At 38.7% G+C, this 22,229-nt stretch overlaps 2 protein-coding genes across 4 annotated transcripts; one reads left to right on the plus strand and one right to left on the minus strand.

Moving 5' to 3' along the window:
* Positions 1-1,205: 1,205 nt before the first annotated feature.
* LOC132144212 (protein GPR107-like) lies at positions 1,206-15,481 on the plus strand. 2 transcript variants are annotated; one of them, XM_059554995.1, is made up of 18 exons: positions 1,206-1,454; positions 2,464-2,577; positions 2,654-2,704; positions 2,820-2,905; positions 3,357-3,427; positions 3,500-3,633; positions 4,201-4,263; positions 4,356-4,457; positions 7,473-7,600; positions 7,680-7,755; positions 8,419-8,492; positions 8,587-8,704; positions 8,777-8,907; positions 8,987-9,030; positions 13,568-13,617; positions 13,700-13,783; positions 14,142-14,263; positions 14,343-15,481. In XM_059554995.1, the coding sequence occupies exons 1-18, from the start codon at positions 1,368-1,370 to the stop codon at positions 14,428-14,430; spliced, it is 1,623 nt and encodes a 540-aa protein (XP_059410978.1). In that variant the 5' UTR covers positions 1,206-1,367; the 3' UTR covers positions 14,431-15,481. The 2 variants fall into 2 exon arrangements, with proteins under 2 accessions (XP_059410978.1, XP_059410977.1); XM_059554994.1 differs by lacking the exons at positions 1,206-1,454; positions 2,464-2,577; positions 2,654-2,704 and having other exon boundaries at positions 2,852-2,905; positions 4,356-4,451; positions 7,467-7,600.
* Positions 15,482-16,525: 1,044 nt separating this feature from the next.
* On the minus strand, positions 16,526-21,601 carry wu:fk65c09 (keratin, type I cytoskeletal 19). Of its 2 annotated transcripts, none has more exons than XM_059554975.1 (8): positions 20,945-21,601; positions 20,731-20,865; positions 20,286-20,442; positions 19,344-19,505; positions 19,134-19,259; positions 17,775-18,210; positions 16,859-17,016; positions 16,526-16,653 (listed from the first exon to the last, which is right to left on the minus strand). In XM_059554975.1, exons 1-8 carry the CDS (start codon positions 21,505-21,507, stop codon positions 16,648-16,650), a joined length of 1,743 nt encoding a protein of 580 aa, XP_059410958.1. In that variant the 5' UTR covers positions 21,508-21,601; the 3' UTR covers positions 16,526-16,647. The 2 variants fall into 2 exon arrangements, with proteins under 2 accessions (XP_059410958.1, XP_059410960.1); XM_059554977.1 differs by having other exon boundaries at positions 20,731-20,813; positions 20,974-21,593.
* Between the last annotated feature and the right edge of the window lie 628 nt (positions 21,602-22,229).

Below are 22,229 nucleotides of genomic sequence, written 5' to 3' on the forward strand. Positions count from 1 at the left end.
AAAAAAAAAAAATACAAAAATGCATATGAGGTTTGGTGTATTGAGACCAAACTTGGTGTGTGTTGTAACAAGCATGACCTGAGGCTACCTGTAGTGTTTCGGCGCTGTGCCCCTTAGTGGTCAGGAGATATGAAAAATTAATATTCTTGCTAATAACTTCTGAATTGTTTGACCAAAAATCAAACTGGTCTCTTTAGATTCGGTGGAGCCTGCCGAGTCGAACCATATCCAAAGTTCCCATGTCTGCCATTTTGGGCGTCAACCATTTTGAATTCTGTCAAAAAATTCAATATTTTAAGAATGCTTAGACTTTGTTATTATTAAAATCAGTAAGCATCTTGGCACCATGCCCTGATGGTACTCAAAAAGTTATAAAGCAATTTATAAAAACGCTAATAACTTTTGCACACATCATCATATTGTAATGAGGTTGCTAGATCCCTTGGAACATGTCAAGAACATTGATAACTGACTGAACCATAAATGGCTGAACTTCCTGTCCGCCATTCTGATTCATGTTGAAAACCTTTTTTTTAAACCCCTCTTCAGACTGTGCTGACAAAATTTTATGGATTTCGTGTCACTAAATTAAACTGTTTTTGTACAGAGCTTCTACAAATTTTAGGCATGTTGCCAAAATGACTCAGATGCTTTGAAATAATAACAACAAACTTTGTCTGTGCCATTGCCACCACACACAGAACACACCAAAAACGATTTGATTACAGCGCCACCTGTTGGTCAAAAGTGATAAGCCATTTAATAATATTACTAGTGGTTGTATTTATGATTTTATTTTTAGCCATTTGAATTACAATCATCCTAAAATTGCTATATATGTTTGAACAATAGTTATGGTTTTAATTGAAATATTCAAATTTGAGGTAAACTGGTTAAAAAATTACATTTGATCATTAAGACCATCGAAATTATGAGTCAAAATGGAAAAAGTCGACCAGTTTATTTAAAAACGTCGCCATCGAATATGTCCTTTTATATCAGAAAGGTGTTTATAGATTACGCTCGGCAGCTTGCAGATAGTTTATATATTTATAATATCAAATCTATCCAGTTACTGTTTTCCTGAGGAAGCGTGTCCTCCACTGATCTATAACTATAATAAAAAATATATATACGTATATATATAGATAGATCAGTGGTGTCCTCCCGCCAGTAGAGGCGCTGTGCCGCGCGCGCCCCCGCGGTCGGTGATGACGTGTATTCGCTCACGCGTCCCGGAAGTGGAGGTGAAGCTGGAAGAGTTTGGAAACAAACTGGCGATCCGATGAGTGAGTGTCGACCCTCTGGCAGACAGATTGATTGTTGACGGCTCAGTGATCGGCACACAGCGTGTGAGGAGGAGGAGGATGATGATGAAGTCTCTGGTGAGTGTGGTGATCTTCATCCTGATGGCGTCAGAGATCAGCGCGAGGAAACACCAGCTCGAACTCAAGGTCTGTCACTCTTTATTTATACTCCATCAGCTCATTTACTGCATCTTCGCTTTTATTCAGTTATTCAACATGATTTCAGATCTGTCTCGTCTAATTCACTTTTTACTGACTTGTCTAATGAATTCCGCTTCTTTGATAAATTATCTCCTTTATTTAAGCATTTGGTTTACGTAACTCTTTTATCTTACTTAAATAAAGATTAATTGTACATAAAGCTGAATTTATTGCTTTATCATTTATTTAATGATTTATATCCCTTGTGTTTCACATATGGTATGTGTGTCTCATGTGTCCCTTATGTAATTATTTATTTTAGATAAAATAATTAATTAATCTAATCTATTTCACGTATTTAATAATTGACCTCAAAAGCGTAATGATTTGTTATTTACAAAAGTAGCCTATTTGTGTATTTATGGCTTACATTAATTTTGGCTAAATTCAATTTAATGATTTACACTGTAGCCTTCATTTGGTTTGTTTGGTGATTTATCGGTTTTATTTGCACACCTGTACCTGTCTTCAGTAGCTCAGGTATATTTGTAACAATACATTGTATGCGTCAAAATTATAGCTTTTTCCTTTATGCCAAAAATCATTAGGATATTAAGTAAAGACCGTGTTCCATGAAGATATTTAGTGAATTTCCTACCGTAAATATATCTGAACTTCATTTTTGATTAGTAATATGCATTTTTTGCACCCTTAGATTGCAGATCATTAAATATTTGTATCTTCTCCTAACAAACCATACATCATTGGAACGATTATTTATAGCCTAAATCTCAATAAATAAATGAAAAAGACCCTTATGAGTGTTTTTGTGCTCCAGGGTCCCATTTATCTGATGGTTTATATCATTTATTTCTCTTGTGTAACGACTCTGTCATAAACTGAATGATTTATGGATTCTCATATGTACATCTGTTGACACATACATAATGAACACTTCACGCTGAGCGTCTCTCTCTCTCTCTCTCTCTCTCTCTCTCTCTCTCTTCTCTCGCAGAACGAGACGCGGTTTCTGGTCCACTTGAACTCGTTTGGTTATTTTCCGGACGGCTATCTGGACGTCCACCTCGTGTCTCTGAGACTGCCCCAGGATAAGAGTGACGCCAGGACGGTGAGAGAGAGAGCGTGTGTGTGTGTGTGTGTGAGAGAGAGTGTGATTCATCAGCTGCTGTGGTCTTGTGTTGCAGGTGGGCTTCAGTCTGTCCCGGTCTCTAGTGAGTGGTATCCTGTCCTACACCGTGAGTGTCTGTGTCTCTTCTCTCCATCCTGAGTTCATCTCGTGTTCCTGACGTGTGTGTGTGTGTGTGTGTGTGTGTGTGTGTGTGTGTGTCTCTACAGGATGAGCCGCAAGAGTGCAAGCTGACGAAGAGTAAGAGTAAGAGTGACAGTGACAGTGACAATGAGCTCATCCTCTTCGTCATCGACACCAAGAGTCTCAGGTGAGTCCCGTCCAGCGGTGAGGAGAAACACACCGGCCCATCGTGACCCGGGGTCACTTGTCTGAGCTGGTTATTAAGTTCAAAAAATGATTTTAACTACAGTTTTGTTTGGGTTTTAGCTTCTCCATCACTGAATGAATAAAGCATGACACACCATTATAAACATGACACATTTTATACTGTGAGGTTACACTTTATTGATAACTTTAATGATAATGATAACATGTACAGGAGTATTTGGATGCACTTTATTTTAAGGTGTCCTATTTACAGTGTATTTATTCTACATTTCAATACTATTACAGAAATATGAATTAACTACATGTTTTTACTATACGGTTAGGATTAGGGTTACTTGCATGTAATTATGCATCATGTATTGTAACAAGACACTGTAAAATAAACTGTTAGCGACTGTTATGATCGTAACGGTTAATGTGGATGTGTGCAGAGTCCACGTGAAGCAATTGGGTCATTCTAACATCAAGCTGGAGCCCACACTGAAGCCCGATGAAAAGAAAGGTAAAAGAAGTGTGTGTGTGTGTGTGTGTGTGAGTGTGTTTGAGGGCTGTTGATGATGTCTGTGTTTCTCAGCGAGGACCAAAAGAGAAAATAACGAGGCTAAGAAGCCAGAAGAGCCGAGTGCTGATCAGACAACAAAACAGAAAGAGAATTCAGAAGATAAGGCCGAAGTGTCGCCGGCTGTCAGCAGCACCGTCAGCCAGAAGGTGCAGACCCGTGTGTTTGTTAAATCGGATTTTAAAGCTTGTGTAAAGGGTCATGAATCCCACTGTTTCCTCTCTGGTTTGCTGTCACCACAGTTTAGCGTTCAGAGCGTTTCCTTTCACTCCCATAATTAAAAACACTGCACTCCGCATCACAAACACATATTTTGGTGCCGAAGTCTTACAAAGCAGAAACAAACGCTCTCCTTTGATCATTTCTCTCCGGTAATGTACGTGATCTCAGCATCTGAAGTGTCTGTCAAAGGACATCAGCTCGTGCTGTTGTGGATATTTATGCAAAGCGTCTTCTGGTATGATAAGAACATGCAGTCTCATGAGTAATTATGAGATACCAACACATCATCGGAGTGATATAGTCAACACAGTGTAGATCTTAAACACGGAAGACGAAAATAGTTAATCCGTTTCCTCCAATAATTGAACTGAAAGGATGCAAACATTTGTCTTCAGTGACGTGCAGCACAAATCTGAGAGGAAGCAGTCTGGTGTTTCATGACTCTTGGTGTGCAGCTGTTTTTGTCATTGCTTCTTGAACCGTGTTCCCGTCAGGTGGAGAGTTTGGACGGGAAGTGGCTGGAGCTGCAGCAACACAATGATTCCTACAGCTTCAGAGTGAGAGCCCCCACACACACACACACACACACACACACGCACACCAGTGACTGATATCAAACCTCTCCTGTCTGCTTCTCTCCCGCTCTCAGTTCCGTCTCACGATGACTGCAAGCTCGCAGGGCCTCTACAACCTGGACTTCCAAAACTGCCCCAAGTCCAAGACGATGAGTCCATACGCTCTCCACGTGAGTGTGCAGACACATCTGCCCGGCTCAGAGCCGCGGGTCACATGATCAGCATCAAACTCTGTGGCCCTCTCTACACCCGGCGCAAAGTGTTCTTCGTTAGTTTCAGCCCGACGCAGTTATCATCGTCACATCCAGCGCCACGTTGTTTAAAGAGCAAATGTACTTCGAGTGTGTTCTTTCACTATAATCCAATATATTGTCTTTCATTTTTATATGCAGGTCTAGTAAAATTTAACCAATCTATTGATCACTTTTGTCATGATTCCATAACATTAATGTTAAATGATTCTGGGCTAATTTAGCAAAGTAACGCCATGTTGGTGATTGCTTACGTCTAACTAGAAAGATTAGCAGCTTCTACAAGGCTCGAAATTGCCAACATTTTTGTCGCATATGCTCCTGAAATTTAATCTGTGCGACCTAAAAATATATTTGGGAGTAACGTTAGATGCGTGGAGCTTATGAGCATATCTGTCCACTAATGACTCGTCCGATTTGCGAACTAATGACTCATTTGAACCGATTAATGAATGCTTAAATCTGATCTGGGTCGAGTTTCCCGATGACGATGTATCTTCGCTCTGAAGAGCGCTCTCAACGTGCAAGGTTATAAACGCTCGCCGCAATTCCACGCGCTTTTCCCAAAAACTTTACTTGACATGAATGCGTTCTACGTGCTACTTAAGAGTCGCTGTCCATTCGCGAAATCCGTGCTGAAATATAACCTATGGAATCATATTCTGAACGTTCAACCTAATAATCGTCTTCTGTTGTGAATTAGCAATCATAGAAGTCTATAATAAAGCGCTGAACAAAAACACAAGAAAAGATACCTTTCAAAAATATAAAGGCAAATAAAGATGTTATTTTTAATAGATTTAAAGGACACCATAGAAATAAGGAAAAACGAAACAAGAAATGCCCAATAAATGGCTAGTTTTCGTGCACGTCTGCAGCAAGTTATTGACAGATTTTTTGGATTTCATCCCTATTTCAGCCCAGTCTTTGAAGCATATTTCCCATATTACTCCTTTTATGATTTTTTTTTTTTTGTTCAATCATTTAATTTAGATGTGTGTTTAATTTTTTCTTCCCTTTTTTAATTATTTAATTTATAAATTCGATCACACCTATGTAAAATACATTTAGAATAATCACTAATTCAAGATATGAGAGCAGAAAATGTATACATCTATACAACTTCATATAGTTAATCAGCTTCACGTGAAGAGTGCTGTTTTTCACTCCAAAAAATACTGATTACAAATGTTATATTGATTTTTTTTTACAACAGTTCAAGTTAATTAAGAGATTTATGCTTTAGACGCCATATTGCCTATTTTGACAACAAAAATATTCCAAACACCGTTGTGTCTCTGAGAAACATAACACTGTTTTTTTTCATTTCTGAATGAATCAACCATTTAATTGATTCAGTTCAATATCATCTAATCATTATCTTTCTTTTTATTTATTTATTGTGACTTTTACACAACCGACCATTGACCAAAGTGCTGTAAAATAAGTAAACGCATAATAAAACCGAATCGAAACATAAAATGACAGTGAAGTAAACTCCACAATTTCAATATACAGAGTAATGTCAATCATTTCCACCAAGTACAGTGGAGCCCTACTATGCAATGATTTATAGACAAAAAAAACTAAATTTTACAATTAATTCTATAGGGAATCGGTAATATGATCTCTCTTATCAGAACCTGTCAAAAGCCTCACTGCAGCATTTTAAACCAGTTGTAAGCGGTAAAGCAGTGATTTATGACAACATATGAGTTGCAGTAATCTAACCTTTTGAATACAAAGGCATTGGCTATTAATCTCAAATGATAAAAGCAAGATCTAACCACAGAAAAAATATGTTTCTCAAACTTAAGATCACTATCAAAAAGAACTCCAATATTCCACACTATTGACTTACAAAAAGGGGCTAACTGCCCAAATCAGATAAAAAATTAAACTTCAGTTTTGTCTTCATTCAGATTTAAAAAGTTTAAGGACCGCCATATCTTAACCTTGTAAACAGTCCAGCAAAGAAAAATTTATCCAAGGGGTAACATATACAAAGAAAACAGAATCGGGCCGAGAATCGACCCCTGTGGAACCCCACAAAGTAAAGAAACAGGTTCTGTTTGAAAGAAAGGACTTAAACCATTTAAGCACTGTACCATGGATTACCCTCTGGTTCGCTAATGTGTTATTTCGCCAACACTTCGTGGCCTATGTGTACTAGCTTGCTTAATTTACATTAGTTACGCGCATTTATGTGTTACATTAAGTGTTTCCCACATGGTACAGGTACTTTGTGTTGTAATTTTGCATTGTCTGTCAGCCATTTCTCTCTCCTCAACCCATGATCAGTCACATCTGACTCCTGCAGATCGTGTTGAATGCAGGGTTGTCAGGTCTGTGTTTGGTTCTTTCCTCCTATGGCTGCTTTTAAACTGTTAATGGGTTGATATTCCCCCGTGGTTTAAAGGTTTGAAATGTTGCTGAAGTTACATTTGAATGAAATGCTTGTATTGAAACATTTTGCATTCTTCCTGATATAACTGTGCTAGATGTTAAGTTTTGTGAAGTAGGGCCACTGGTAGGAAGCCTTTTAGCTGTTGTTATGATCAGTATGCATAGCAGTAACTGTAAAATATGTATTTAAGGTATGGAAATGACATATTTTCCATATTAACCACCAACCAACCACACCCCCGCCCACAGCCACTGTCCTCTTTTTGGAAAACTAATATGTGGTCATCCTACATGACGTTCATGCACGCACAAAACTACTACAATGATACCTCAAGGTTTCACAGACACACTGTGAAATTAATGTTGAATTAATTTGCTTGTTAAGATGAGGCAAGAAAAACTTAAAAGCATATTCATATATCTTAAAACTTTTGGACTCATGAGCCTAAGCACTTTTCAATAAAATCTATGCAAAAGTTGGTGTCAGATCATTTAAGAATACTGTGTGTGTGTGTGTGTGTGTGTTAGGTGGAGATCGAAGAGAAGAATCCCAGTGGTTATCTGTCAGCGGCTGAGATTCCCCTGCCGCGCCTCTACATCTCAATGGCTGCCATCTTCTTCATCGCCGCCGTGGTGTGGACGTACACACTGCTCAAGTACAGGTACACACACACACACACACACAGGGCCTGTCGCTGTGAGGGAACCCGCTGGTGTTCATGATGTGTGTGTGTTTGACAGGTACAGTGTGTTTAAGATCCACTGGCTGATGGCGGCGCTGGCGTACACTAAAGCTTTGTCTCTGCTGTTCCACAGTGTGAGTAAAACACCGATCACACACAGTTGAGATACTTCCATCGTTTCGAGGAATTTTAAAGTTGATTTTAATATTGCGTTTTCATTTTTTTTTTTTTTTTTAGTTCACGTTTTAGTAATTGTGTAAATCGTGCTTTGATATTTTTATTAGTTCTTCTAAAAAATAGCTTCATGACTTGTTAAAGTTGACCGTGTTAGCCTTGAACTTGGAGAAAATATTTGAAAACTTCTAAAGAATTGCACTAAAATTGCACTTGGCCATACTTGCCAACATCTTGGGTATTTTTGTGTTTATTTGGTTTTATTTTGTGTTTTAAAATCTTGTTATTCCAGCTCAGTTTTTGTCATGAAGATAGCCATAGATGCTGACATGACAATAGAAACTGACTTACCAACATCTGGGAATTAATCATTTATCTTAATTTTCTTTAGAGGATGTTTGTTCTGTGATGCTGTTGATATATATCATATATCATAACTGTTATATATACATTTACTTAGATGTGTATATATCTACTTCAATGTAAATATAAAAACACAATAACTCTGTGTTGATTTACATATAAATAAAAAGCAGTACTTAATTTGATATGTTCAGAGGTGACTTGAAACATGTTCCTGTGTTATTGTGATCCTCACAAGTGTTTGTGTGTCTTCTGCTCAGATCAACTATCACTTCATCAACTCTGAAGGGCGTCCTATTGAAGGCTTGGCCGTCATGTACTACATCACACACCTGTGCGTATCACACCTTCACTCTCCTTGTGTTTCTCATGTTTAGAGATGTGCTCGTACTGTGGATGTTTCAGTGTGCATGATCTCTGTGTGTCAGGCTGAAGGGGGCTCTTCTGTTCATCACGCTGGCTCTCATCGGCACCGGCTTTGCCTTCGTCAAATACATCCTGTCAGACAAAGAGAAGAAGATCTTCATGATCGTTATTCCTCTGCAGGTGTGTGTTTGAACATGTTTCTCTCGTGGTCCTGGTGTGCTGTTATCCGTGACTGAAGCTGGTCTGTTGCAGGTTCTGGCTAACGTGTCCTATATCATCATCGAGGAGACGGAGGAGGGCACGAGTGAATACACTCTCTGGAGGGAGATCCTGTTCCTGGTGGATCTCATCTGCTGCGGGGCCGTCCTGTTCCCTGTCATCTGGTGCGTATCGGTGCGCCAGGCTCCCGATGTGATGATATTTACTGTCATCTGATGTGTTTTATGATTCTGTGTCTAACAGGTCCATCCGACACCTGCAGGAGGCTTCGAACACGGACGGCAAAGGTGTGTTTGACAGGAACTGTGTGTGTCGTAAAGACCCAATCACACCAGGCACCAAAACTATGACCATAACTATAACACACAGTTATACTCTAATAGCGCAGTTCACAACGAAACTAACAACATAACGGCACTGGAACAATTCCATTGCTATGATTAGCACTATATAGTTAGCACTGTAGATATTGTTAAAGTCTTTATATAATAGTTTATTGGTATAGTCCTTGTAGTATTATCTTTTACAGTTATCGGTTATTGCTATGGTTATAGAAGTCATTGTTTTGAAGTTATCATTACAATTCTCATTATAATTATCATTACAGTTATCAGAAATATTAATTCATAGTTTCATTATAGTTATTAGTGTAATTATTGTTAACTTTATTTTAAGGTGTCCTTGTTACACACGTTGCATGTAGTTACTATTATAATACTTTATTATGCATAATTACATGCAAGTAGCCCTAATCCTAACCATATAGTAAGTACATGTATTTAATTAATATTAATCAGCATTTTAATGTATAATTACACTGTAACAAGGACACCTGCTTAAAACTCACACTAACTCTATCAGTTCCCTCATAACCAAAATAATAAACATGTCCGTAGAGACAGGCTATGTTCCCACCTCCCTCAAAACTGCTCTCATCAAACCCCTCCTCAAAAAACCCACCATGGACCCTACACCACTGTCGAATTACAGACCAATTTCTAATCTCCCATTCATCTCCAAACTCCTGGAAAAAGTTGTTTCCACCCAGCTCCATAATCATCTCAAATCCAACAGGCTATATGAGAAATTTCAATCTGGTTTTCGTCCCTCCCACAGCACAGAAACAGCTCTTATCAGAGTCACCAGCGATTTGCTGATGGCTTCTGATTCCAGTTCCACATCCCTCCTCATTTTTCTCGACCTCTCTGCTGCGTTTGACACTGTAGACCATCACATTCTCCTGCACCGACTTCAGCACTACACAGGTCTTTCTGGTACTGCCCTGAAATGGTTTCACTCCTATCTCACTGATAGAACCGAGTATGTAGCTCTGGGTGATGTAAAATCCAGACCCCACACTGTCACCTGTGGGGTCCCCCAGGGCTCCGTACTCGGTCCAACCCTCTTCACCATTTACATGCTCCCCTTGGGTCGTGTCGTCAGCAGGCATGGAGTTAATTTCCATTGCTATGCTGACGACACACAACTCTACCTTCAAGTCACTCCCTCTAGCTCCCCCTCTACCACGACTGCCCGCCTTAGCTCCTGCCTGGAGGAGATAGAGGCGTGGATGAGTCAAAACTTCCTGCAGCTGAATGGCTCCAAAACAGAGGTCATTCAAACTGGAACTGTTCATCAACTCCGCTCCTCTCCAATCACCACTGTTTCACTCTTTGGACACACCACTCCCCTTTCTTCCTCTGTTACTAACCTAGGGGTAAAATTTGACCCCCACCTTTCCTTCGACAGTCATGTCACCTCCATCTGCAAAACTGCATTCTTTCACCTCCGCAATATTTCCAAACTGCGCCCCTCCCTCTCCATTTCTGCTGCAGAGAAGCTCGTCCATGCTTTTGTCTCCTCCAGGCTGGACTACTGTAATGCACTCCTCATTGGGATTCCTGGCAGGAGCCTTCAAAAGCTCCAGTATGTTCAGAACAGCGCTGCCAGGGTCCTGATGAGGGTGCGAAAACATGAGCACATCACCCCCATCCTTCGTTCGCTGCACTGGCTCCCCATTCAGTCCCGCATAGAATATAAGGTCCTCCTTCATACCCATCACTGTCTGCACGGTGCGGCCCCCACTTACCTCACTGAGTTGCTCACGCCAAATTCATCAACCAGAACCCGGTCAGGCCAACAGCACCGTTTGGTCATGCCCAGGACACGGCTCAAAAAAATGGGCGACAGGGCCTTTCAAGTCGCTGCTCCCTGCCTGTGGAACGCCCTCCCAGACCACCTCAGGGCCCCGCAGACAGTGGACACATTCAAAAAAGGACTAAAAACCCACCTTTTTACACAGGCTTATTTTAACAGCTAAAGCTTGTTTTTAGTCCCGTCTTTTAACATGTTGTGTTTTTATTGTAATACTGTATTGTTTTTAATTATGTTCTACTGTAGCACTTTGAGATTTGGTGTCAAATGTAAAGTGCTTTACAAATAAAATTTATTATTATTACCTGAAAATAAAATATAACTAATTACTCTTATAGTACTCTTGTCAGTTTAATTATCTTTATAGTTATGGGTGTCATTATTGTTGGTTATCGTTGTAGTTATCACTTTTAATTATCTATAGTTGTTGATATAGTTATTTTTGATCATTGTTGTAGTTATCAGTGTAGTTATCATCAGCTATCATTACAGTTATCTGTATAATTATCTTAATAGTTATAGGTATAGTTATTGTCAATTATCGCTACAGTTATCAGTGTAATTATTGTTATAGTTATATATATTAGTAGAATTATCGGTATAGTTATTGTTTATCTTTACAGTTATAACTTTAATTATCTTTATAGTTAGTTATTGGTATAGTTATTTTCAGTTATCACAGTTATCTGTATAATTATCTTAAAATGATCTTTAGTTATCGGTATAGTTATTATCGGTTATCGTCACAGTTATCTGTATAATTATATTAATAGTTATCTTTAATTATTGGTATAGTTATTATCGGTTATCGTCACAGTTATCTGTATAATTATCTTAATAGTTATCTTTAGTTATCGGTATAGTTATTATCTGTTATCGTCACAGTTATCTGTATAATTATATTAATAGTTATCTGTAGTTATCGGTATAGTTATTATCTGTTATCGTCACAGTTATCTGTATAATTATCTTAATAGTTATCTTTAGTTATCGGTATAGTTATTTTCAGTTATCACAGTTATCTGTATAATTGTATTACTAGTTATCTTTAGTTATCGGTATAGTTATTTTCAGTTATCATCACAGTTATCTGTATAATTATATTACTAGTTATCTTTAGTTATCGGTATATTTATTATCTGTTATCGTCACAGTTATCTGTATAATTATCTTAATAGTTATCTTTAGTTATCAGTATAGTTATTATCTGTTATCGTCACAGTTATCTGTATAATTATATTAATAGTTATCTGTAGTTATCGGTATAGTTATTATCTGTTATCGTCACAGTTATCTGTATAATTATCTTAATAGTTATCTTTAGTTATCGGTATAGTTATTTTCAGTTATCACAGTTATCTGTATAATTATATTACTAGTTATCTTTAGTTATCGGTATAGTTATTTTCAGTTATCATCACAGTTATCTGTATAATTATATTACTAGTTATCTTTAGTTATCGGTATAGTTATTATCTGTTATCGTCACAGTTATCTGTATAATTATCTTAATAGTTATCTTTAGTTATCGGTATAGTTATTATCTGTTATCGTCACAGTTATCTGTATAATTATCTTAATAGTTATCTTTAGTTATCGGTATAGTTATTATCTGTTATCGTCACAGTTATCTGTATAATTATCTTAATAGTTATCTTTAGTTATCGGTATAGTTATTTTCAGTTATCACAGTTATCTGTATAATTATATTACTAGTTATCTTTAGTTATCGGTATAGTTATTTTCAGTTATCATCACAGTTATCTGTATAATTATATTACTAGTTATCTTTAGTTATCGGTATAGTTATTATCTGTAATCGTCACAGTTATCTGTATAATTATCTTAATAGTTATCTTTAGTTATCGGTATAGTTATTATCTGTTATCGTCACAGTTATCTGTATAATTATATTAATAGTTATCTGTAGTTATCGGTATAGTTATTATCTGTTATCGTCACAGTTATCTGTATAATTATCTTAATAGTTATCTTTAGTTATCGGTATAGTTATTTTCAGTTATCACAGTTATCTGTATAATTATATTACTAGTTATCTTTAGTTATCGGTATAGTTATTTTCAGTTATCATCACAGTTATCTGTATAATTATATTACTAGTTATCTTTAGTTATCGGTATAGTTATTATCTGTTATCGTCACAGTTATCTGTATAATTATATTACTAGTTATCTTTAGTTATCGGTATAGTTATTATCTGTTATCGTCACAGTTATCTGTATAATTATCTTAATAGTTATCTTTAGTTATCGGTATAGTTATTATCTGTTATCGTCACAGTTATCTGTATAATTATCTTAATAGTTATCTTTAGTTATCGGTATAGTTATTATCTGTTATCGTCACAGTTATCTGTATAATTATCTTAATAGTTATCTTTAGTTATCGGTATAGTTATTTTTTAGTTATTGCTACAGTTATGAGTGTAATTATTCATTTAGTTAATATATATTAGAAGAATTATCAGTATAGTTATCTTTTACAGTTATTGCTGTTATTGTTTCAGTTATAAGTGTAACTATAATTAGATATTATCCTCACATTTATCAGTATAACTATTGTTACAGTTATCGCTATAGTTATCAATACCGATGTTGTTTTTGTGTGTATATTTGTTTTTCTAAATACACAATTTACGTTCTCCTGCAGCTGCTATGAACCTGGAGAAGTTGAAGCTCTTCAGACATTACTATGTGATGGTGAGACATTGGTCTTTATTCACATCTAGGATAAGATCATGTCTCTAAGGTGGACATCTGAAAGCGTTTTCTCTGTCCTCAGATCGTGTGTTATATCTACTTCACGCGGATCATCGCGATACTGCTGCAGCTCACAGTGCCGTTCCAGTGGCAGTGGTGTCGGGAGGTAATCACACTAACATTATAACATAAATAACTAGCGCTGGTGGGTGGGGGTATTAAATAACGATAACTGAATCAGAAAATTACTAGTGTTTTGTATTAATAAGAGCAGTTACTCATAATATTACATTTATTTCTTGGTAGGACACATTTAACCGTAAAGCTGAGCTCGAGTTGATGCATACAAAATTTATTTTTAACAACAGTAAAGTGCAACATTTCTGTATGGAAAATGAATATAGGCTACTCTACTTGCATTAAAGTACTATTATTCTTGCTATTTGATGTTCCTCATTGTGCAGTACACAGAAAATCGCTCCGACTAACCAGAACGTCCGTCTTTTCTCTCCTTGTGTTTGCAGTTTTTAGTGGAGGTTTCTACTCTGATCTTCTTCGTCTTGACGGGATTCAAGTTCCGTCCGGCATCGAATAACCCGTATCTACAGCTGCCTCAGGACGAGGAGGACCTGGAGATGGATGAAGTGTAGGTCTCTCTCTCCATCTCTCCTTCTCTCTTTCTATACGAGAGGTTCACTGTGTGATATAATTTCTCTCACACGCAGTGTAACCGAATCCGGAGCGCTGGAGGGCATCCACAAGGTGAAGAAAACGTCTAACGGCCGAGAGAGACAGAGAGAGGTTGCGTTATGAGTGTCATATCAAAGAGGGCGGAGCCTGGACTCTCTAACTCCTCCCCTTCCTGAGGTTGCTGTCCTGGTACCCACAGACTCACTATGCAAGTGAAAAACACGGAATGGAAAAAACGTATGAGAATAAAGCGCAGCAGACATGATTTCCGTGAGATAACGAGACGATTTTCCCGTACAGACTCTGGGATAACAGTGACACGGACCGAATCTCATGCTTTGGTTTACAGTAATGATGTGGTCACTCTGCTCTATTCCTTAATTTGTTCGCTCATTTATTCCTTCATTACAAAGATGTACAATCATTATACTGCATGTGTGAGGATAATTTGATTTGTTTGATTTTAGCCTTCTTTTATTTCCTGATGTCTTTATTATTTAACTCAAGCAGTTTGATGCTGTTGTTTGTATATCATGGTTTTTTCTGTTCATTTTTGATCGGACGGCTGGAAGCGGTTCTTCTCTGAAACTAGCGTAAATACAGAGGTTGGTTATCGTGACACTTTCACCAGGTGAACTGAAGATTTAGGGAACGTTCATGTCTTTTTCCTCCGATGGATATATTTAAGATTTTATTAAAGGTTTTCTGGTGTTGTAAATTTCTTTAAAGCGTTCAAGACTGTTAAGTTGATGTTCTGTCCAGGATGAGTCGAAGTGTTCCAGGGGTTCCCAAAACAACATGCGACACAAATAGCATTATTTTTTCTTTTGCTTCTTTGATTCATTGTGTGATATTTTACTCATGGCTCCATCTACTCTGTAACTGTCCTTCCTTTATTTAACAACTATAAATATTGACCTACAGATATAAATGAAGGCCTAACCACTGCTACACCGTGTATAACCGAGAGACTGAAAACTAACGGTCCACACGAAAAGCGTGGGAAGCTTCGCAGCGGTTTAGATTAGAAAACCTCTCCAGAGCTTCCCCCTCAGTGCTTTTAAACTGAAGGATATTTCCACAAGCTGTCAGAGAATAAGCTTTTCCTGCTTGGTTAATTGCTGGTTTATCATGCTTATCGTGTTCAAGTTTGAAATAAAGCAAATGACTTCAATACCGACTCGTTTCTTTTGTGAGGGAAGAGAGAAGAGTTGTATATTCACTGCTTCAGCACGCACCTCCATCGCTTCTGCTCCGCATCATCCGTTGCTGTTTGTTTGTTTTTTGTGTTTTGTTTTAAAAATTTTATTTAAAAAAACAGCTGTATTTCTCTGACATGGGAGGAGTTACGCAGCTGGATGCTGTCAATCACGTCCTGACTCCGCCCACCAGCTGAGCAGATCTGAATCCTACTGAAAGCTCATTTTTAGTGATCTCAAATTTTGGACAAAACCTGTTTAGATGTATGGCTTTGATTTTCTTTAAGTTTAAAACTTTTGAAATATATATATCTCATGTAAAATTTTAAAGTAGTAAAATAGTATGCCATGTTTTCCCCCCATTAAAATAAGCTTAAAATTGTATAACTTTATTTTACTTCGTGTCAAGTGTCTTTCTGCCTATTAAAAAAATGGTTAACAGGTAATCATAACTATTTAGTAATTAGCAATTTAATATCATATTGCCTAAAAGTATAAAACTAAAATATAATACATTAACGTTTTTAAAGTAATAACAATAAAACCTGGACAAAACCAGAGGGTTAATAATTTTCCTGAAACAATGTTTCGGTTCATGTCACCAACAATACTGCAATATGTTTTCTTTGTTGAATCAGCTACTTTAATTGTTTCTCTACCTCGTTTCTCATTTTTATTTCTACTACTTTAATTATCATGCAACCACTTTAAAAAAATTAATTACGCATAAAATAAATGAAAAACAGTCCTACGATCTTAATTCATGTTTGTTGTCTTCTGGTGTCTGATTCGTTGCTGCTTGTTATTCCAAAGAACATTTTCCTTGTTGTTTTCAGATTAAAGAAGTAACAAAATTAGTTTTTGAGTAACTTTATTACTATATTTTTATTACTATATCTCCGATGAATAAATCCGATTTCTTTGCTGTGTGTTCAGAGCTGATGAATGTTGAGCTCATGATAAACTTGACATCTTGCTTTGAGAGATATTATTGACTTCGGTGAATAAACACAGAGCGGTTCAAGGTTTGAGTTTATTGATGCTGGTCACATGACACTGTAAAGAGACATCAGCGTTTGATTGGTTGAGCTTTGATGACATCAGCACCATCATGAAGACCCGCTCATCCCTCCAGTGGACTTCATACCTACAAAATTAACAGAGAGGAAAGAACATTACATTTACATACAATATATAAACTAGTATAAACAAACTCTGTGAATAAAATAATCAAGCGGTTTGCATTTCTCTATGGATTCTCACTATGGTTTTATGGACACGCTGATGTAGTTCCCCAGTTTAAGGGAATAGGGGTTGATTTGGACACAGTTTAGACCAGATAAACACAATACCTCAGCTGGCAGAGTGCTTGATGGCATCACTGGATCCGCTGAGACTCCCTCCAATGACATCAGAGCATACGCTGTAGCTTCGCCCACTGGCGCCTCGCTCACACCAGAACCACCACGTGCTTCAGAGGGGGCGGGAACTTCGGCTCCGCCTCCTGCACCTGGCGGCCAATCAAAATCATGATCACAGACACTCAAGTCTTGTCATTTAAAAAAAATTTAAAAGCAACGAATATTTTAATGTTACAGAAAACACGTGTTTTAAACATTAAAATCTAAAAAAATGAACCATTAAAGAACATTTATCAAGAATCAGCACATCTTACGATTTGCCACGTTTTAGTCCAAATTAAAACGTTAGTATGAACAAAAGTTTGAAAATACATATGAAGTCTGTAATTAGTTGGTGTTGTTTAATAAACATTGCAAATACAAAAAGTGCATAAAAACTTAATAAAAATTAAGTTTAAATTGACTTAATCTCTTCCCTGACAAGTGAAATACATGTACAAATACAAGACCCTAAAGATTAAAAAAAAAAATTAAACATTTTTTTTTAAAAAGTTTCTGTTTCGTGTTAACATTCACATTTATAGCTGTGCATGTTCACTATAACGATCTAACATGTTACCAAATATCAGCTGTGTAATCAGGATTTTTATCTTAACGGTCTTTGCACACTTTAAGTTCGAAAATCTTGTCAGAAATTTTCACACGTCAAAAAAATTAATTCGACTTCACGTTGTGTCAATAACATGTACACACTGCCTCCGAAACCTTCTTCCATCATAAAATAATTTTGATCAGGTTCGATTTTCTGCGTTTTCGCATCTGTAGCAAGCATTTTGTTGGGAAAGGATGAGGAATGTGAAAAAACACTTGAAAATTCTGTGTGCAAGAGCCTTAAGGCATAACTCACCACGATCATCAGATGAAGTCAAAGCGATCTTCTCGGTCTTCAGCTTCATGGTCTCCAGCTTCATGGTCTCCAGCTTCTCTGTCTCCAGCTTCTTGGTCTCCAGCTTCTCTGTCTCCAGCTTCTTGGTCTCCAGCTTCTCTGTCTCCAGCTTCTTGGTCTCCAGCTTCTCTGTCTCCAGCTTCTTGGCCGGTGTCTTGAGCGCGCTGAGGTTGCTGAACTCTCCAGCTCCCTCCAGCAGAGCTTTATATGTGCTGATCTCTCGCTCCAGCTGGACCTTGGTGCTGAGCAGCAGCTGGTAATCTCGGCTCTGCTGTAGAGTGCTCTCACGCACAGAGGTCAGCTCTCCCTCCAGACTGCCGGCCAGCTGAGCCAGAGAGAAGAACTGAGACTGATACTGAGCCTGGACCGCCACCAGACGCTGCTCCAGATTCGCCTTCTGCAGCACAACACAGGACATCCAGAGATTAAACACACATCTGACGCCAGAGCATCGATTTAACACCATGTGCATGATCAGATACAAAATAACTATGCATTAGCATACTGGTTATACTCTAAAAATCATTAGAACTTAGCATAAAAGAGTCTGTTCAAAAGTTAAATATGTCAAGACTGAGGCTGCATTTATTAGATCACAATATTGTAAAAATTGTGAAATATTTTACAGTTCAAACCATCTGTTTTCTGTGTGAATCTGTGTTAAAGTGTAATGTATTTCTGTGATGCTCCGCTGTATTTTCAGCATCATTCCTCCAGTCTCCAGTGTCACATGATCTTCAGAAATCAGAATAATATGACGATTTACTGCTCGAGAAACATTTCTGATTATTATCAGTGTTGAACACAGTTGTGCTGCATTTTTGTGCAAACCCTAGTGTATTTTATTTTACAGGATTCACAGATGAACAGAAAGTTCAAAAGTTGAGATTTTGATCACTTTTGATCAAATGCATCTTTGATGAATACAAGGACCCTGGCTTCTGAATGTGACAGCAAATAAAAAATAAAAATATTGTATTTATATTATAATTTATTTTTTAACTAAAATGACTGACTTTTTAATTCATTTTGGATTCTTTCTTTTTTTCCGCATGCAGTGCATCCTGGGATTTTTCTGTAAGGATGCATGTGATGTTGTTGTAGGATTTGGCCAAAACATAATATTTATTTGTTATTGATTATTCTTGCATATCTTCATGACAGGAGCGAATGATGCCTTTTAATGACTTACTCGACGAAAAATAGACGTTCAAAAGTAACATTCTCATAATGTTTGTGAACTAATACACACTAAACTCCACTCAAACTGGTCCACACTGGTCAGGTGTTGACCCAGGTGAAGAGCAGAGGACGGTGTACCTCCGTCAGTGCGGCGTCCAGCTGGGTCTGCAGGGTCATGCTCTGTTTGTGGCTCTCAGTGATTTCAGAGCCGCCGCTGACGGTGGTCTCAGTGAACAGCTCCACCTCCGCCTGCTTCTTCTCCACCTGAACCACAGCAGCAGTGTTCAGTTAATCAGAACAATCTCTGTAAGCTGAGCAGAGTGCGAGTGGATCTAGTGCTGTCTGTACCTGTTTGGTGTACCAGCTCTCGGCCTGCCGGCGGTTCTTCTCGATGACCATCTCGTACTCGGAGCGGATGTCGGCCAGCACTCGAGACAGATCCGTGCTCTCGCTCTCCTTCACATCCACCGTCACGGTGCCCATCATCTCCCCGCGCAGGGCTGTCATGTCCTGAGCACAAGACCAACCTCATTTACTCCACAGACGCAGTGAAAGAGGCCTGGAACTGACATTATAGCTTGAGTTGATTAGTGGAGGTTTGCAAGACAAGCAAAAATAAAACAGTAAAACAATTGATACGGAATTTTCCCTTGCACTCAATGCTATTTATACCATGTGCTTATAGTGATAGGTTCTATGTACACTACACTGTGTTAAAATAACAGTATTTTCTGCTATTTGTACTATTACTGCAAACAGTGGCAGTTAACTGCACCTCAGTATTGCAGCACGTTATAAAACTATGCAATAAAACGTATTGAGTTTAAATGATCATTTTAATTTTAATTATTAAATGGATGCCACCTTACTGGGACAATAAATTCCTCCGTACATCTACCCTTACTCTACTTAACATATTCAACTTTTCACTTATTTCCTTCATTTTTATTAAAAATTAATGTCTTTTCTGAAGTGATATGAGATTTGAGGCGGATTCGAACTCGGGTCAATCGCGTCAAACAGTCGAGCAATAGTGGGCGTTTCTGACTGCTGGGTGTTTAAATGATGCCCCTTAGCTGACCCCGCCCCTAAACTATGACGTCAGCCAATCAGGTAACATGGTCAAAAACGCCCCCTCTGTTTTGGCCTGGATGGGTGGAGCCAACCAGACGGACTTAGTGTAAATAGACACTCCATATATACTTGTGATGATCATCTAAATAAATATTTGTAAATCCGTTGAGATGTAATCTTGTGTTCTCCAGAGTTCAGAGTTGACGGTGTGTTCACCTGCTGGTGTGCGTCTCTGAGAGCGGCGCACTCCTTCTCCAGACCCGTGACCTCCTGCAGAAGGATGGCGTTGGTGGAGTTGTACTCCTTCTTCAGGGTCTTCAGACCAGCGATGTCGCTCTCCACCGACTGACGCATGGCCAGCTCCGTCTCGAACCTGCACCGCACGGTTAAAATGCACAGATACTTTCACTCTTCACACCATCACTACAACTGCAACGTACTGGTAATCATTCTACTATGAGAAAAGGATATGTGCACCATAACGATAACGACACAGAAGAATGATATCGAAGGAAATATAGTTATCGCGCATGGTGTGGATGTTAATATAGTTAATAGTTACAGTTATCGTGAGGATAGGCCTTTAACCATGTTTTACAGCGATTAATTAAAGCATTGAATGTGGCTCATCCAGTCAGAATCTGATGTGAATCAAACTCACTTCATTCTGAAATCATCAGCGGCCAGTTTAGCGTTGTCTACGGCTAAAGTGATGCGTGTGTGGTCCTGCATGAGAAGAAGAAGCTGGAGAGAAAGAGGACAGATCATGTCAGATGCGTAACACATTACTGTAATACTATACGCATAGCTATACGCATATGACAATATCATATGTAAAAACAGTGATGCCAATGAAGTATTTGTAGAAATTGAACACTGAAACGCATGCAGAGAATGTGGGCACCTTCTCGCGCAGTGGCTTTATCTGGATCTCGTAGGGCTCCAGGTTGAAGCTGCTATGGACTCTGTTGATGGTGAATGAGCGGAGCTTCTCGTTGAGCTCGTAGTTCGTGGTCTCCAGGCGCTTCACCTTCTCCAGGTAGGTTGCGAGACGGTCGTTCAGAACCTGCATCTGCTGTTTCTCGTTGATGATGTTGGACATGGCTTCTGCGAAACAGCCTCCACCCGCTCTGAAACTCGCCCCGAAGGAGCCTCCACCTGCAGCGCTTGAGAGAGTGCCTCCAACCGTCCTCAAACTAGTCGAGAGAGAACCTCCACCCATGCCGTGACCAGACCCAAATCCGGATCCGAACCCCAATCCAGCACCGGAGCCAAAGCCCAAACCGGCTCCAGATCCGAAGCCCAAGCCGGCGCCACTCTGCAGACCTCCAGCCATCACCGACTGACTCCCAAAGCCAGAGAAGCAGACGGGAGCCAGCGAACGGCTGCTGGACACAGAGAGAGACCTGCCGGAGGCACGCTGAGATCTGAACGCCATGTCAAGAGTGGAGAGACGTGAGAGGAGATGATATCAGGAGATGATATCAGCGGAGGTGCTGGTGTAGAGTAGTGCAAGACGCTGGAGACGGCCTGTTTTATAGCCGGTCTTAATATGCATCAGTCACAGAGCGTATGGCCCCGGGGACAGAACCGTTTTCAGACATAATGACATGCAAATATTCAAAAAAAGTACTTTGATGCAGATCCATGAGAAAGGTGAGGAGACATCTCTGAGGGAGAGCTGAATTCAGGTGTAGTTAATGCCCATCTGAGCTTGTTACAGTTAGAAACACAAAACTACACAAGATATACTTTAAAAGCACTGATGCAATGCACACCTGATGTTTTCTTGGGTAAAGCCACACTATGCCATGCAGTGAGTTTTATTTGTGCAGTTCGGTCAGGTAGTGATTATGCAGCACACTTTATGCTGGTTTTTTTGAAGAACTTCAACCAGCCTCATCGTTCAGGAGCTGAAATAGTATCTCTTGATATCTGAGAGTCTCACGCTCACAGGAGCCTCGGGAACAAATGCTGCAGGATCTTCTGTGATTCTCATCATCTCTCTCTTCACCATCTGCAAATTAAACAGGCAAATGAATCGTTTCAGTGAGGATTAAACAAAATTATGTAAACGCTCAGTGTGTGAACCATGTGTGTCGGCAATCTCATCAGCATGGCCACAAATACCTTTTGAAATACTAGTAAAAACGCTGTTTC

This window comes from Carassius carassius, chromosome 7, assembly GCF_963082965.1.
Source record: "Carassius carassius chromosome 7, fCarCar2.1, whole genome shotgun sequence".
Classification (NCBI taxonomy): domain Eukaryota; kingdom Metazoa; phylum Chordata; class Actinopteri; order Cypriniformes; family Cyprinidae; genus Carassius; species Carassius carassius.